The sequence below is a fragment of the Orcinus orca genome, chromosome 17, assembly GCF_937001465.1.
Source record: "Orcinus orca chromosome 17, mOrcOrc1.1, whole genome shotgun sequence".
NCBI classification, from domain to species: Eukaryota; Metazoa; Chordata; class Mammalia; order Artiodactyla; family Delphinidae; genus Orcinus; species Orcinus orca.
The window spans coordinates 51,788,332-51,806,895 of NC_064575.1; the positions used below are offsets into that span (position 1 = coordinate 51,788,332).

At 39.9% G+C, this 18,564-nt stretch overlaps 1 protein-coding gene and 1 long non-coding RNA gene across 7 annotated transcripts in view; both read right to left on the bottom strand.

The window, feature by feature from the left end:
- The window catches only part of LOC117203491 (uncharacterized), a 28,376-nt gene extending 21,294 nt beyond the window's left edge, over nt 1-7,082 (bottom strand). The window contains exons 1-2 of one of the 2 annotated variants that reach the window (XR_004486267.2): nt 6,497-7,082; nt 2,831-3,011 (exon numbers count right to left, since the gene is read on the bottom strand). This is a non-coding gene — a long non-coding RNA (uncharacterized LOC117203491). Of the gene's footprint in view, nt 1-2,830 lie in introns of both variants that reach the window. The other variant, XR_007472556.1, reaches the window with a different exon arrangement.
- A 1,328-nt stretch (nt 7,083-8,410) lies between these two features.
- Nucleotides 8,411-18,564, bottom strand: part of ANKRD46 (ankyrin repeat domain 46) — a 37,324-nt gene continuing 27,170 nt past the window's right edge. For all 5 annotated transcript variants that reach the window (XM_004275342.3, XM_033438192.2, XM_033438190.2 and 2 more), the window contains exons 3-5: nt 17,158-17,494; nt 15,827-15,985; nt 8,411-10,465 (exon numbers count right to left, since the gene is read on the bottom strand). In XM_004275342.3, the coding sequence (XP_004275390.1) occupies nt 10,249-10,465; nt 15,827-15,985; nt 17,158-17,468 (687 nt within the window). In that variant the 5' untranslated portion in view covers nt 17,469-17,494 and the 3' untranslated portion in view covers nt 8,411-10,248. The remainder of the gene's footprint in view (nt 10,466-15,826; nt 15,986-17,157; nt 17,495-18,564) is intronic.

Here is an 18,564-nt window from a genome sequence, read left to right on the forward strand (position 1 = left end):
CCAGCAGGAGAAAAAGGGTACAGCCACGTAACTTTGGAATTGGAATAATTTCTTTCTAATAAGAATAAGCCTCGGGCTTCCCTGGTGGCGCAGTGGTTGAGAATCTGCCTGCCAATGCAGGGGACACGGGTTCGAGCCCTGGTCTGGGAAGATCCCACATGCCGCGGAGCAACTGGGCCCGTGAGCCACAGTTACTGAGCCTGCACGTCTGGAGCCTGTGCTCCGCAACAAGAGAGGCCACGATAGTGAGAGGCCCGCGTACCGCGATGAAGAGTGGCCCCCGCTTGCCATAACTAGAGAAAGCCTTCGCATAGAAACGAAGACTCAACACAGCCATAAATAAATAAATGAAGCAAACTGTCAACAAGTAAAAACAAATAAAACACTATTAAAAAAAAAAAGAATAAGCCTCTTGATTTAATAGAAGTTGTATTCTAAGCAGGGGCAGACGTTTAGTTTGTAGAAAGAGAATTGTAATTTAGGGGAGTGGAAGCTCTGGGCCCCTTCTACTCATAGCATTATCTGAGTCAGGACCAGAGAACAAGATAATTGCTTGCCTTCCAAGTCTCAATCTCTCTTTCCTCTAACTACAGCTCGAGACTAGGGCAGGGCAGGCCTTGGAAAGGTACAGGGTTTGTCAAAGGAGAAATAAGAAGGGGCATTGCTTCTCTGTGTTGGAGGCCGGGGCTGCCACTTTCCAGAATGGGAATTCCAGAATGACTGAAGGTTTGCTGACTGAGGACCTAGTGTGTTCCCATACCATGGACCAGCACATATATTTTGAAGATCGTAGAAGTACAGTGGGTTTCTAAGCTCAGCCAAGAAAACATTTTTGTAGTTAGGCAAGATGATGTCATGACAGCACCAACATAATCACAGATACAAAAACCAGGAAAGAAAAGCTTCATGCTTCCTAAACAGAAAACAAGCTCAGTTAGAAAGAAAATAGAAGCTTCCATAATTCTCATTTCCAAGTTAGCAACAAGAGCACTTCTATTAGAGGAATCCCTTCGAAAAGAATTTAGCAAATGTGGCCACTAACACCTGGATCTTTTCTCATGGAACTCAGTGGAAATCACCCTCTTGAGTCTTACAAGGTGCGCATTTGGAATTTTTAAATGTCACAGGTGTTTATAAAGGTACTTCCCTTCCCAATGTATACCTGAGACGGGACAGTTCAGAGGTCATGAGCCGGGGCATTTCCCTTCTCCCTATCATTGGAGAGGTCTCTGGGCTCTACTGATGGCTGAGAGGCTCCTTTACTGAGGAGGGAGCTCACAGAGCTAATGAGATGATGCATGGAAGGTTCTATAAGGCCACTGGTATGAAAAATAATGGATGAGGGTTGTAATTAATAAAGCAATTATTAAAGCAGTTATGTTTTCCAGTATAACTACAGCCTGCACCATCTGATCCAAACTATAACTTAAACTAAAATAACAAATGAATGTGGATAGTTCAGTAAGGTGAAATACAGAACTGATTAAATGTCTCCCCTCCCCAAATCAGGGGCTCTACTAAAATAAAGGAGAATCACCCAAGCCTAAACTTACAGAATAAGAAATTTGAGTCAGAGTCAGAAAGCACAGCCTGTGCTGATGGAATTGTACTAACTAGGACTTACCCGAAGTAAGTTACAGCTTTTAGCCAGCTTTCTGTGCCAGTAACCTAGAAACTATTTCAAAACCTATTTTTGTTTCTTAGGGGCTGAAATTTCAGTGCAACAGTCCGGCCAACTCCGACCCAGAGTCTTCAAATTTAGAAATTAATCCCCAAAGAAAGGGAATATTAATTTTTATTGTCACAAAGAATAACCTTCTCATAGCCCAATTACAGGAAGAAACAACTATCTCTGCAATGCCGCACTTCTAAATACTTGCAATTTATAGCATGAAGATGCAAGAGAATTAGGCTAGCAATTATCCTTGAACCTCCAAAAAAAGGAATTTGGCTTATGGACACACACAAAACGTAAGCATTCTGTAGTGCTAACACTGCATACCATATAATTTTAAAAGCCCATCAAGGGGTACTGTAAAAAAAGAGAAAAAGAAAACAACTAAAATTTGCTGAAATATATTATTCATAAAATAATATACGTATACATTAATTTGTAATGATTCCAGCAAATAAAAAAATTATCCATTTATTATTATTTTTTTAAATCTCAGGAATAGATTTACTATTGCACATTTCAAGTTGGAATTATCCTTGGTCAGAGCTTATTATAAAGTTGATCCTCAGACTAACTGGACATGAAAAAAGTAACCCGGAAGTAAAACAAAACAAAACCTTTGGGAAAAGAAAGGGGGGAGAAGAGTCTAGTGAATACCCCTAAAATGAGTGATTCCTAAGCAGATACAGTGATAGCATTATCCTGGTGTGGGTTATTTTCCTATCTTCACACATTTCTCTCTTTAGAGATGCTTCCAAAGATGTGGGAAAGGACACACAGGAACACTTATTGAACAGCTTAATTAACACCCACAAGACATCCCTGACACACTAGGGAACCAGGCAGTGAATGGCCTTGTTAAACACCATCAGGCAGGGCATGTTATAACTCTAGGGCTTGAGTTTACAAATGGTCCTGTAACCATCAATCTCCTAACTTGAATGAAAAGCATGTAGCAGACAGCAGTATTGAAGAAATAGTTGTTCTACTAAGAAGTACTGTGGGGAATTCCCTGGTGGTCCAGAGGTTGAGACGCTGCGCTTTCACTGCCAAAGGCCCAGGTTCAATCCCTGGTCTGGGAACTAGGATCTCGCAAGCGATGTGATGTGGCCAAAACAAAAAAACAACAACAAAAGAAGAAGTACTGTGACTTACCAGGGACACAGTGGTACTCTGGAACTTTCTACTTAGCTTCCTCACAGCATTTCCACGGTGTAAGGTACTTTATAGAGAAGTCCATTATTTGCTGCAGGTTTTTTTTTTTTTTTTTGAGAACTGAAAAGATTTCTCACTTAAAATGTTTATCAAGAGAAGATGATAGTTTATGGTGATTCTCCTGTTCATAAAAAAAAAGGAGACTTGGGTGACAGGAAAATACATCCTTGGCTTATGACAGCAACAGCTTACTAAACAGGTCAGTGTTTTGGTTAATTATTAAAATACACAGAACACAATGCAAGGTTTATCTTTATGCATCTAACGCCAGATACTCACATTGTAAAATAACATTTAGAATAGCATGTGGGGGTTGGAGGGATGGAGACCATGCGAGTAAGGGGCAGTGTAGTTGAGGTAAGAGTAATAGAGTGGATTCACCTAACGTTTCTGCCCCTTTCTTACTTGAGGGACCATAGTCATTGAGTTCTTCCTGGTCCTCTACCCTCTCCAGGTGATTTCTAATGGCCCCCTATCTCTCAAATTCTACGATTATAGTACTTGTTAATGTTGATTTTTCAGGCTTCACTCAAATGATTCACCAAAATGCTAGAATAGAACTAGGACATTTGATTTCCAAAGTTTAGACTAATACCTGCTTATTCAGCTGAACTCAAATCCTTTTTGGAACAAGGAGAGACATATAAATGAGGTAAACTAACAATTGCAGCCATGCCAAAACCATAACTGCATTTTGAATATGAGGCCACACACTATTTTTTCCAACTGCAAAAGGTCAATGCCTTTTCTGTCATTAGTTTCCAGAAACTGACAGGTAGTTTTGTGGTAGTTCTTTCAGTCCAAACTCATAACTGTCTAATTAACTATCCATCCCCCCATCATGATCCAAAAATGATTTAAGGGGGCTTAAATAATACAGAATAGCATACATTCAGAGTGAACATTTAGAATAGGAAAATAAAACTAAAGATGAAGATATAAAATAAACCAGGAATGAGGTTCTAATAAATCACCATAATGACCAGGATTACAATTGCTTCTGGTGGAACCCAAATCTGGCATTAAGCTTTTCAGCATCTGATGTGAAAGAGAGATTCTACCTGATCAACTACATAATTCATAGAGAACATAAGATGGAAGTAAAGCTCAGCAGAAATGCAGTTATCTGTGGTTGTAAAAAGCAATCGGGGTCTTCATACTGAAGAGCTGTGCCAACAGCATGCTCAGTAACTTTCCTTAGAATAGATGCAGTGGTTAACACACTGGGCTAGTCCTCGAGACAATTCGTACTTCAAGAGAGTGGCACCACAACTAAGCAGACGGAGGCATCACAGCGCAATGGTTAGAAGAGACTCCAGTCCTATCCTGTCAGACTTCAAACCCCAGCTCTGCCACTTAATAGCTGTGTGACCTGGGGCGTTTTTCCAACCTGCCTCAGGGTGACCTCATTTGCCCTGTGAGGTGGGAATACAACAGCAATTTGCTGAGGATTAAGTGAGTTAATAAGCACTGTTACAATGTTACCACTTGATAACAAAGAGCTCAGTAAAAGCAAATGCGGTGGAAACTGCCTTAATACAGTCCCGCAGCTAGCACTACCCCGACCCGATGAGCCCAAGGCAGATTTGAGAACAGTGCTGTCCAAAAGAAGTTTCTGCAAAAATGCTGTCCAATACAACAGCCTCTTGTGGCTACTGAACACTAGAAATGTGGCTAGTTTTGTTAAATGTAAAATGGAGTTGGGTTTCAGGCTCAGATAACTGTGCTAAAGAAGAACTGAATTTCTAATTTAATTTAAGTTAATTTGAGTAGCCACAGTGATGAGTGGCTACCACACCAAACAGCCCAGAAACAGAAAATCTCCATCACTGCAGAAAATTTGGACAGTGCTGACCTAAAAGAGCTTCCAAGGAATACTCTCTTAATACTGTTATCAGCTAAGTTTTTGAGGAGTATTAGGCAACAAGAACTCCAGATTGTATTATTCCTTGACATCTAACTGGAGCGTGACCAAACCTCTGTTGCCTAATGAGCACAGACCCCTATGCCTTACGGGGAGCTGTCCGTTTGTGATGTAAAATGAACAGAATGAACACATGAGCGACTGAGCAGAGTGCCAGCCTATCTGTACTTTGAGGGAAGCCAAGGAGGTACCCATAGCAAGGCCAAGATCCTCCCTAGAAAACTGTTTTGAATCGACTTCAGAGCTCAAAGGAATGGGCCTGATCCCAAAGTCCTACTTCATCTAGCACAGCTGGGACTGTTTCAGCTTGAACAATTTTAAAAGGTTTAACCAGATGCTGGCTTCTTTTCTTCTCCCCAGTGTTCTATTAACTTTGAGAAATGCTACTTCCTGGTGTACCCTCCAAGATAAACTACTAGGAAAAGGTATACCTAGATGACTAAAAGAAGCTCTAGTATACATCCCAGATAAAAGTGAGTAACAACTGCTGAAATAAAATGATTTAATATAAATCATGTAATATAAAGGAAAATTAAAGGGAAAGTAATTGATAACAAAGTGTGCATTTCAATATGTGAAGACCCAGGCAGAGCTACACTAGAAGAAACAGTGACGTCATCAGTAGCCACACAGAGAATTATATGGGGGACTCAATTATCATCAGTAACACCGCCTTCAATAACAAGATTTCTTGGAAGAGGTATAATTCCTGGTCAAGCTTTGAACAAAATAGAGTAGAATCTCCCCGCAATTATCTTGTTGGTTGTATTCTCAGAAAATTCAGGGTATATTAAAACCGTATGAAAAAATACTTTAAAATGTAAAATGGAGTTAGGGTTTAGGCTCAGATAACAAACTTAAAAAAAAAAAAACCACCACCCATATCGATGACCAGTAGAACATTCAAGAATCATGTGGGATGTGGAATGATTCTTTGTTGTGCTAAACTGCCCCATGTTCTGTAAGACATAAAACATCTACGGGCCCTGCCCACTTACTGCCAGCAGCACCTCCCATCATTTCTAAAACAATTGGTCCAAGCCAATCACATTAATCCTACCAACCCCACCCTCCCCGATGACTGATCCATCAAGCTAGGCCTAGTAAATCAGTGCATGGCATTGGCTGGTTTGAGAATAGGGTACACGATGTAATGTTGGCCAATGAAACCAAGAGGAAGTCGGCTGGGGACTCGGCAGGAAAGCTTCCTAGGAGAACACCAGAGGAAAGATGGTTTCTTTCTTCTTCTCTACATGGTCACAAATGCATGTCAGGCCTGAAAATTCTGAACTCATCTCAGATCCAGCTGGAGGATGAAACCAACAAACGGGAGGACAGCGCGAAAAGCAGAGGGTAACTGAGCTAGATTTGGATTATGTCACCCTTGGGGTCTACTCTACCTCTGGGCTTCCAGTTACATAAGTCAATACATTACCTATGGTTTAAGCCACTTTGAATTTGGATTTTGGCTTCTTGCAGCTGAAAGCACTTTGATACATTCATAAACAATTTCACAAGTCAAAGACTGAGGTCTGGTTAAAATAAAACAACAACAAAAGGTGACTATTGTTTCTGGACTTCTAATACCATGTGGTAAAACAGAGAGCAACTATGCTTTTCTTTAAAAAACCTGTGGTAAATGTGAGGCAGGCTATCCTAGGGGAAAGCCTGCATACTCTTACATAAAGAAGCCAGGGGTACAAGACTCTAGCCCTTCCATCCAGTGGCAGGCATACTGCGGAAGAAGAATGGTCAGCACATTCACACATGCAGCCTGTTGGAGGAAACGTGTGAAAAGCACGTTTAAATCTGAAAAGAAAAAATACAGTTATTGTAAAAAAAAAGTCTTTGTGTTCAAAGAGTTCTACAGGGTGCACTGTGAACAAACAGGAAAGGAAAAACAGACGAAGTCCCTGCTCTCATGAAACTTATCATCAAAAAGACCAAAAAGAAAAAAATTCAGTTGAGGACTTAACCACTGAGGCACAGTGGTTAAGAATCCGCCTGCCAATGCAGGGGCCATGGGTTCGAGCCCTGGTCTGGGAAGATCCCACATGCCGCAGAGCAACTAAGCCCATGCGCCACAACTACAGAGCCTGCACTCTAGAGCCCGTGAGCCACAACTACAGAAGCCCGCGTGTCTATTGCCCATGCTCTGCAACGAGAAGCCACCACAATGAGAAGCCCATGCACCGCAACGAAGAGCAGCCCCCGCTCACCACAACTAGAGGAAGCCTGCGTGCAGCAACGAAGACCCAACGCAGCCAAAAAAAATCCCACTAGGCTTTAAAAAAAGAAAAATTCAGTTGACCCTTGAATAAGGGTTTTAAATGCATGGGTCCACTTATACCCGGATTTTTTTTGTTAAATACGTAGTACAGGGACTTCCCTGGTCGTCCAGTGGTAAAGAATCTGCCTTACAATGCAGGGGATGTGGGTTTGATCCCTGGTCGGGGAATTAAGATCCCATATGCCGCAGGGCAACTAAGCCCATGCGTCACAACTACTGAGCCTGTGCCTCAACTAGAGCACACATGCTGCAAACTACAGAGCCCACGCGCCCTGGAGCCTGTACGCCACAGCTAGAGAAGAGGAACCCGTGCAGCACAACAAAGGGCCTGCGCGCCACAACGAAAGATCCTGCACGCCTCAACAAAGATCCCGGGTGCCGCAACTAAGACCCAGCCACAGCCAAAAATAAATAAATAAATAATAAATAAATCTTAAAAAAAGATACGTAGTGCAGTACTGCAAGATCATCAACTGTTGGCTGAATCTGCAGATGCAGAACCATAGATACCAAGGGCCCCCTGTCAAGTTACTCGCTGATTTCAGCTGTGCGGTGGTCAGTGCCCCTACTTCCTAGTAACCCCTGCAGTGTTCAAGGGTCAACTGTACCTGTTTACTGAGTACGGTAAGTGATGAGGAATGAGAGGGAGAGAAGTGGGCAGTCAGATACGTTTAACTATGTTAGGTTTTCTGAACATGCCAGGGATTGAGCTTCAATATGAAGGGTTAGTAATCCTGGGAGGATGTGGAAAAATGGTGCATTATAGGAGGAGGAAAAGATAAGTATTTAGAAACAGGAGTGAAAATTTTAGTAACAGGTGTTGCTGAGACGGCAGTAGGCAAGATTCTAGATGGTTCCACTGCCAGACTCATGACAGACAGCAGGGCAGGAGGAAAAAGCAAACTTATAATTGGGGATAGAGCCTGAATGTGGAATCCCTATTCCACTATGTCCTAGCTGTCTGATATTGGACAAGTTACTTAAACCTCCTAGTATCAGTTTCCTCATCTTATAAAATGGGGAAAATACAGCAGGGGTGGGGTGAACATAAGGATGAAATGAGATGAGGCACGTGAACTGACCTATAAAATTGGGAGGTGCTTAATCATGGTAGTTATTATCACGCTTAAATCCAAAAGCAATTCACCCAAATTACCGTCAGAACATTTATAAGGCTAACATGTGAAACGTGATATACCTATTACATTAGGTTTGAAAAAAAACTTTGTTTTTATGAGCAGCCAATTGGAACCCATTTAAAAAAATCCTAAATTAAAAGAAAAACAATGATACCTAAGCAAACAGATTGTGATTAAGAGATTATAAATACGTTTATTGGTAGTATTACTGAATACTGAATGCAGAGAATAGAATACAAAGAAATCATCACTTAAAAGGAAACATAAATCTTTAAAAAATGCAATATATTTACATACATGTTAACCAATTTTGCACATCTGTTTAGAGTTACAAACAAAAGCAAAGCTAATTCCAAAGCTTTTAATCTGAATATACTTTGATTTTGAGTTCTAGTGTTCTCCATTCTAACATCCACGGTTTGCTGTATTTACACCAAGTATGATTAATTTTGTTTGTATCTAACCTAAAAGCAAGATGCTATGAGCTGATCCTGAGGCAGCCAGGTAAATCAGGAATTTTAGAACAGCTCTTTAAGACAGGATAAAGTCACATGAAAGAAAAATGCCTCAATCCTAGATATATAAATGCAAAAGAGAAAATATTAAGAAGCAAAAAGAATCACAGAAATACCAATTCTGCTTTAAATTATAATTTCTAATTCTAGCAACAATTCAATTAGCGGTAGCTTAGATGACTTATGTTCTAAAAAATAAAACCGTTAGTTCTTTCACTATAATTTTCTGACTACACCCAATGAATTAATTCTCAAGTCTTCATATCCTTTTTTAATAACCCAAGAATATGACTTAAACATAGCAGAATCATTAACAAAAGAGGCCTTCAAACAACTGCTAAAAGCTGCAATACAGTTTGGGGGCCATATTTCAATTTACATAATATTAGCATTCAGAAAGAGTTTATGACACCTAGTACAATAGAGTTCAACACTGTTAATTCAGAAATACACCATCCATTCTTGCCATCAGAGAACAACTGACATGTATGGGATTGTCACCACAATTCTAACAGGGCCTCTAAACAGGATTGCACATAAAATGAAAAAATTATGAACTATGATACAATTGTGACAACACAGCTAGCTTATAGAACTGAGTTTTTCACCATAATAATACTACTACAGAATTATAGTGACGTTTAAACATCAGAATTATTTTCCCCTGCTAACTACTGAGTAGAGAAAGTTTTCTGACTGCATTTTTGATGAATAGAATATCTCTGAAATAAACACTAGGGGAAATTGACAAATGAACAAAATGAACTTCTCAAGTTCATTGGTCACAGATATCAACAACAAGCAAAGCAGCTTAGAAAAAAATCAAAATTATCCTAAAAACAAATAAATATAAGATCAAATCAGTCATTTTTGAGGAAACTACAGCTCATTTTCAAAAGTTCTGTTTGGTATGTGACTAGACTTGAAAATATTAAAACAAACCAAGCATTCCAAAAATACTGATTTGCTCTACACAGGATTTGAAAAAAGCACTTCAAGTTTTAAGCTGAATGCTTCATTCTCCCCTAGCCCCCGCCCCCGATATTCCCCAGAGAGAGTAAATAAAAAGAGAAAAGCAACTCTTGCAAAAATAAACAAAAACAAAACAAAACTACCAACGAAAACTAATCATATAAGACAACCTTCAAACACTTCACTTTAGTTGGTCTTATGTTAGGGTAAGATTTCTGTAGCAAGGATTTCCTAGTCTCATCCTCTATCTCTCATTCTTTAGTCACTTCCATGTTTTTATCAAACAAGGCTATGCAGAGCCTTTCCTAAGAAGTCAGGCTGAGGTGGAGGTAGCTTTAGGACAGTATACTTGACTACAGTATGTAGTTAGTTCTTCTACAAGGATTACGATGTGTAAAACTGCAAAAAGAAAAAATGTACAGCCCTCACTGCCTTGCACCAAGAGAAAACTTTGAGAAACTGAGAACAAACAACGGAAGCCAGGACACTGGCATCTGCCTCCTCTCCCATGGGCTCTTCTAATGCACCAGTTCAGGCTGGTTTTCCACAAAGGGTAGCACCCCACTCACATAGTAGGCGATGCCAAGAGACAGCAGAGCAATGACAAAGATCAAGAGCAACACCCTCCAGAAGCCCAGATCCTCTACAAACTCCTGCCACGTGGTTCGGAAGCTGGACAGGACCCCCTCACCTTGCTGCAGGTTGGGATTGAGGAGGGAATGGCTTTCCATGGCACTGTGAGAGAAGCAAAGGGAAAAGAAAGGGCATGAAACAACACATTTCAAAAACATAAAACCATAGGAACTGCATCGTTTAGAAAAGACCAACCTTAAAATACAATATTTACAAGAAGAAAACTGACATATATATATATATTCTCACCCATTTGTGTACTGATTTATATACGTGCAGGTATCTGGACAATCTAACTTTAACTATAAACTGCTAAACAGTAATGATTATGTTTCTTGGTTTAGTATCTAGAAGAGTCAGTTAAAAATCCTTTTCTAATAAAAACGTCCCAAGCAGAAGTCTTGAAGTAGGTCAAATGAGTTGTTTCCACCAGGTACTAAAGCAAAACACATTTTGGTTACTTGAAATTTAGAATTCAACATGATGATTCAAAATTTAAGAACTCATGTTAATGGAAATAAGCAAAGACGGGCAAGTCTAAAAAACTGTTCTATAAAGTATGTGAATCTTAAAGTGAAAAGGGAATTTTTATTAATTTAGTTCAATAATCTGACCAATGAAGGAATTCCTTCTTTAAACTGTAATACTCTAGTAATGGATGCTTACTCTTCAGTCTGTTGTACACTTGGACAGGGCTAACCATTAGGAATTCCTCTTAATAGGTTCCTCCTACTGGTTTTAGTTCCATCTTGTACAATAACATAATATACGTTTATTTCTCTTCTATATAAAGGCTGAGTCTAGTTGAAAATAAGGTAGCACAAATACCATAAAAACACTGATTCAGGTTTTTGTAACTATATAAGCGAGAAATATGACCACTACAAATAGAGTATATCTGACATTGGTATTTGGAAGGCTGCACAGTGATGAATTTGAAGCTCTAAGGGATTAGCACCCACAGTTACGTCACAACATGCAGGACCAACAACAGGGTATCATTTAGATTAAAGCCACAATGACCATAATCACAGGTATCAACTATCTACCGCTGTTATTATCCTTCCTAAACTCCTTCTCTTCATATTCTTCCAACCATCTTGGGGCAGAACAATGGAAACAGCACAAAACAATGTCTTAAGAGCCTGGTTCATCATGCAAAATTGACAGTGTTTTTTTTTGGTAACCTACAACTTTATTTTACTTCTTGACACTGTTAAACAAAGGCACTTCAGCGTTTACTGGCATTTAGGGTCTTCTCTAATCATGGCAAGGTGATTTCTTAATGGGCCAATCTGTTTGACATCCAAACTTTTTTTTATATTTATCTTCTGAATAGGAGAAGACATTTTCAATGGGAATCTACAACAACACAAAAATTTAAAGAAAACTCAAGCAAGTTCAAAAATAAGATTAGAACTTTAAGAAGTTCAGGAGAGGTTAATTTGACTTACATGAAATTTATTGACTACGTCTGAGTCAACATGCTCTCATACTTAAAAGTGTTAGATATACAGGTATCCCCCATTTTTTGAAAGTTTGCTTTATGCCGCCTCACTTTTAAGAAACATCTACAATACTACCAGTATTTGCTAACTGAAAGTAATCCCAAGAGGATTTTTGCTTTTATACGAAAAAAGGCGAAAAGCAAAAACAGTGTTTAATGTTTATTTTGCAGGAAGAGTGGCACCACCAAGCTCCTTCCCCAGGAACTACACTCAGCATCTCAGCATCCAGCTGCAATATCTTTGAACTGTGTCTGTGAGCATCTGTGCTTTATCTCGATTTATTTTGTGCATCCATTAGTAAGATGAGTCCTAAGGCAATTGCTTTATGCCATCTCGGCTTAAGGAAAGGTTTCCTAGGAACACTCTACTTTTGGATAGTGGCGGGTGGGGTAGGGACCTGTAAAATGAGAATTCAGTTGCACGTTCTCTAGGAGCCCATGAAGTTTTGCCAATCAGAACTGTCTATAGCAACCTGATCCAATGAAGTGTTTTCTACTGTCTAGGAAATACCTGATTCTAGCATGATGGTCTGTGTGTGCGTGTGTAATCTTTTTTGTACATGTGTCACCTACACTGTCTCTGTCATCCCATACCTACAGAGTAAAAAGGAACTAAATTAAACTTAGGATATAAGGGGGTGTGGGGAAATGGTTTTTCATCAACTTGACTGATAGGCCCTTAAGAAGTTATGCTATGTTTCAGGGAATCATAAGGGGACTGGAAAATACTAAACACATTCAAAATCTTGCTTTATCTCCTGTTCTAGAAAAGGCTAATCATTACACAGCTATGCCACAATGCCATGTACTAGCCAATCCCTTTAAACTTTTCCCCCACTTTATTTTTTAAAAAATATTTATTTATTTGGTTGCACAGGGTCTTAGTTGTGGCAGGCGGGCTCCTTAGTTGTGGCTCGCGGGCTCCTTAGTTGCAGCTCACCAGCTCCATAGTTGCAGCACGTGGGCTCCTTAGTTGTGACATGCAAACTCTTAGTTGCAGCATGCATGTGGGATCTGGTTCCTTAACCAGGGATCAAACCCAGGCCCCCTGCACTGGAAGCATGGAGTCATATCCACTGTGCCAGCAGGGAAGTCCCTCCCTCACTTTTTTTAAATTGATGTAATTCATGTACTATAAAATTCATCTTTTTAAAGTATGTGATTCAGGGGCTTCCCTGATGGTGCAGTGGTTAAGAATCTACCTGCTAATGCAGGGGACACAGTTTCCATCCCTGGTCCAGTAAGATCCCATATGCTGCGGAGCAACTAAGCCCATGCGCCACAACTACTGAGCCTGTGCTCTAGAGCCCGCAAGCCACAACTTCTGAGCCCACACGTCACAACTACTAAAGCCAGTGCGCCCTAGAGCCCACGTGCCCTAGAGCCCACGCGCCACAATTACTGAGCCCGTGTGCTGCAACTACTGAAGCCCACTTGCTCTAGGGCCCACGTGCCACAACTACTGAGCCCGCATGCTGCAACTACTGAAGCCCGTGTGCCTCAAGCCCATGCTCCGCAACAAGAGAAGCCACCATGATGATAAGCCCGCACGCCACAATGAAGAGTAGCCCCTGCTCGCTGCAACTAGAGAAAGCCTGCACACAGCAACAAGTAAAATTTAAAAAATTAAAGTACATGATTCAGTGGTTTTTAGTAAATTCGCAAAGTTGTAGAACCATCTCCACTATCTAATTTTAGAACATTTGGTCGCCTCTATAATAAACTCTGTACCTTCAGCAGCCACTTCCCACTGCCCCTTCCCCTGCTCCTGGCAACCACTACTTTCTATTTGCTGATTATGGACACTTCATATAAATGGAATCATATGATATTTGGCCTTTTGTGCCTGGCTTCTCTCATGTAGCATGTTTTCAAAGCTCATCCGCGTTGTAGCACATATCTGTATTACATTCCTTTTTATGGTGGAATAATGTTTCACTAGATGGATAGATGACAGTTTGTTTATCCACTCATCATCGATGGACTTTTGGGTGGTTTCCACCTTTTGGTTATTATAAATAATGTTTCTATGAAATTCATGTACAAGTTTTTGTGTGAACATGTGTTTTCAATTTTCTTGGGTGTATACCTAAAAGTAGAATTGTTGGGTCGAATGGTAATTCTGTGTAACTTTTTGAGGAGCTGCCAGACTGTCTTCCACAGCAGCTATGCTATTTTACATTCCCACCAGCAATGTATGACGGCTCGAATTTTTTCACATCATTGCCAGTACTTGTTGTTGTCCATCTTTTTGATTGTAGCCATCCTATTGGGTATAAAGTGGTATTTCACTGTGGTTTTGAGCTGCATTTTCCCTAATAACCAATGATGCTGCTTTAAGCTTTTTAATTTAAGCTTCAACCACACCTTCCTACCATGACACCGAAGGGCAGGAGTAAGATAGGACAACTAGGTAGTACAAGTATTAATAATTCAATTTTCAAAGAACAGGCTTTACATAATGCCGTAAATAATGCAAATTCTCATGCTGAAGTGCAACGGCAGGTACGTGAAAGAAGTAGGAATAAATACTTCATGTTGCATTGCTCAAATGACTAATCACTTCTTAGTTAATAAGTAATCACAACTGAGGCAAAATAAAGTATATTTCTACTAAAGAGATGCCAAGAAATTGGCTATTAACAAAATATACCAAGCAACGTCCTGAATATATACCAAGAAAATGCACATTCTCGGGCATTTTTCACAGTAAAGAAGCTTAGAGTAGTTTTGAAAATAAATTTTAAGTTATTTTGCAAGAACAGGATCTTTAATAAAAAACAGATAACTCAATGTTATTGAATTGCTTATAGCATCCTGACTGCCAATCCAGAGCACACAGGTGAAAGAAGGGCTTGCCAATGCACCTCTGGCTTCTTATTTTATGTACCTGCGAGCCCTCAGTGATAACTCATAAGGAGCATGCACTGTTCTAGAAGTAAAACTGTTTAATTTCTTTGGACAATAATAAGTATTTGTAACAAACAAAATAATCCTAAACTTGAGAGTAGAATTAATGGTCCCCAAGGAGTACACCAGGCAGTCCACGAAGAGGGAGGAAAGGAGTCACGGGCACAGAAGACTCAAATTAAGGGTGAACTATGAAAAACAGAGGATTTCATCTGGAACTCACAGAAACAATGATCCCAACAGTCTAAGTGGACCATATGCTCCTAATTCCAAGTCTTGGTCAATCTGCTACTGGGTCAATAGCTACTGAGGGCCCTAGTCCACTGAAAATTGTGGGAGGAGACTATAAAGCTCATCATCCTTCCTCCCCTGTAATACCTGGAAAGCTTAAACTCCATGGTGGTCAACCAAACTACATGCTAGTACAACTAAGTCTGGCCTAGAGACTTTACCTGTTGAGCCCGTGATGCCAGAGAAAAGATGCCTGGTCACCTTTCCAGAGCTCCCTGAACTATGTTCTAAACTGCTTCTAGATGAGAAATGATGAGATATTTGAGACCCTGTCAGTCACTACATCTTAGCTTCAATTACTTACAGAAGCCCAAATTTCATTTGTTCCGTCTCATGTAAAAGTCACTTTCACATCACTGAACTGTGTATGTGTTAAGTCTTGTCTTACTCTCCTCCCGTTTTACTTTTCCTCAGCACTTTAATTCCCTACCTTTGAAAGGTAGCTTTTTGGTCTTTTCTAATACTGTCCAAGTTCTTGTCCTGACTTATCTTTCTCCTCCTTTTTCGAAATTCCATTCTTTTTGTGATCTGTACTCAAATTCTCAGACTCCTGTTTCCCTCCCTCTTATTCAGCTCTTTTCACTTGTACTACCAATACAGCAGGCTGCCCTTGTCCAGTGGCTAACAGAACATTCTGTGCATGTGGGCACATAGTACTTTCCGTTAACAGCTTTTCAATTGTAATCTGGAGCCATAAGGACTAATATAAGTTCAAAGAAAGTATCAAAGCACTTTACTTGAAAGTGTCAAAGTACCTTTCACTCTCAGCTGTCTGCATAGTCTCCAGTTTTGAGTGAGTTCCTCTGTTAAATCCTTTTACCTCCTGCTCTTCCAAAGATTCCAGCAATCGGATGACATCTTTATTCACTCCCCTGCGCTTTGCCAGAACCAGGGGTGTAGCACCTTGATGATTGCTAAAAAGTTCATAAAAATAAAGAGGTTATATTATACTGTTAGTAGCCATTTGTGTAGATTTCAGTGAGGAAGGCATGGGCCCCATTAACTCGAAATTAAAACCCAGAGCAGAACCAGCGGTTGAGGTGGAACCTGAATTTTGAGTTAACCTTTTTTTTTTCCTTTTAGAGAAAAAGGAAAAAAAAAATATACAGGCAAGAGTAGATAAATGAGAATAAATAAAAGAAAAGGAGGGCATCTTCCTAGAAATTAATTGGAAAATTCTAGATTCATCCTTATCTGACATTTATATATTTCATGAGAAGGGTGTATATATTTTTTAAATGTCTAAGAATTAAACAAACAACAACAAAAAAACACCCACGCTCAAAAGCAATCAAATAAGCTGCTTTGGTTCACCTAGCTATTTAACAACAGAAGAGAGCCCAAGTAACACTGAATCCTATAGTTAATTCCCACCACATCTTGTTCTGTAGCAGCAGAACCATTTACTGTCTTATTCAAATTTAGGGACACTAGAGCACCAATAAATTAGGGCAACATGAAACTGTGGCTTAAAGGTCAAGGTCACTTTTTAAAGTGGCCTGATCTTTCCCACTCAAGAGACGGAATCACTAAAACAAACCAAAAAAACCACTACTTCTTCAAATTGTTCAGTATCAAAAGGACTGTGAGCGCCCCAGAGAGATTATGAAGCTAGCATGGTATATTATACGACAGAAGGCAAACAAGCTTTGGAATCAGGTGGAACTAGGTTCAGATTCCAGCTGTGTGACCTTTGTTAAGTCATTTAACTCAGAATGCTTGTCTCAATTATTTCATCTATAAAATGAATACCTACCTTAAGAGTTATTCATTCTGAGGATTAAATGAGCTAAACACAGTATGTGCAGTGCCCAGGCTGTAATAGATTGTTGACAAGTGCCCTTGTCTTACAATACACAATTAATTAGTAGCAGAACCTAGCCACTATCTTCATAGAAAAACATACACTGCTTCAGCATAAATCTAGAAGTCAGCCTCTTGTTCCCTTACTCATTGTCCTCAATACCCTTCTGAACTTGCTGTGCTCAATCAGTGAGGAAACAAAATCAATGGACTCCAAGATCAGATCATTGGTTGACAGACTAATGGGAAGAAGTGACAAGACTTCAAAAACCACAGAACTTACCAAATATCAATTTTGAGTCCATTGGAAACTAAGAATTGAATAGTATCCACGTGGCCACAGAGATGAAGAGCTGTGTTTCCCTGATAATCTGTGGCCAGGAGATCAGCACCAAATTTATGTAATAACTGGCAGATGTCTACATTCCCTCGGGCTGCTGCGAGGTGAAGGCCTGTTCTGCCCCTGGTGTCACGAATATTTGGGTCAAAGCCACTTTCCAAAAGCCTCTTGGAGTAGTTAAAGTCTCCATCAATACAGGCTTGTAGCAGGGGCACATTAGTCTGAGAAGAATCATTCACAAAAACGTAGGACATTGTTCAGATGTGGTGACGGAATGTGCCTGTAATGAAATATGAGGTGAACAAGATTCAGAGAAGCCAACTAAATCAAGACAATGAAGTCGTTTAGAAAAGCGCTATTTCTTTCTCTTCTTGGCCTCCTGCCTCTAATAAATTACCTCACCAAACAGAAACAACAACAACAGAGTTATCAATTATTATATTTTATTTTCCATTAAAATGTCTCATTTTTTTCATATCTGTTGAATCAAAATTGCAATTAAATTACCATAAAGCCATATTTCACTTTTCATCATATAAAAAGACTGAGATTTTTTTTTTTGGCCGCGCCACGCGGCACATGGGTCTTAGTTGCCCAACCAGGGATCAAACCTGCATCCCCTGCATTGGAAGCATGGAGTCTTAACCACTGGACGGCCAGGGAAGTCCCTGGATTGAGATATTTTTAAAGTGAAGCAAAATATAAGTGCTTAGGGCTTCCCTGGTGGCGCAGTGGTTGAGAGTCCGCCTGCAGATGCAGGGGACATGGGTTCATGGCCCGGTCCGGGAAGATCCCACATGCCGCGGAGCGGCTGGGCCCGTGAGCCATGGCCGCTGAGCCTGCGCGTCCAGAGCCTGTGCTCCGCAACGGGAGAGGCCACAACAGTGAGAGGCCCGCGTACAGCAAAAAAAAATAAATAAATAAAAATAGAAGTGCTTAGATTTAAGTTTATTACATCATCAGAAGACAAAGACAGCATGTTCCTTAAACTTCATAAAACTACCTATACACGCACATACACACACACAAATGCTACTACTGGTAGAGATTCTTATTTAAAACAAAGTAATTCTCTTTCATATATTTGCTTTTTATTGTATTTGAGATATTCTATATGGTAAAACAGAATTATCAGCTCAAAAGTTAACTAAATCAGCATGAAAAAAACAATAACTTAATTCACACTCAATAAGGACCTGCTAAATGTGTTTAGAGCACAAACTTCAAATTTTTCATAGAAAGAGAAAAGCTAAGGAAGGCAACAAACTAAATTTAAAAACTGGAAGTATCATGAAATTAAGAATTCTGTCCTTTTTGCAGTATTGATCCTATTCTGCTTTGTTCTGTGGT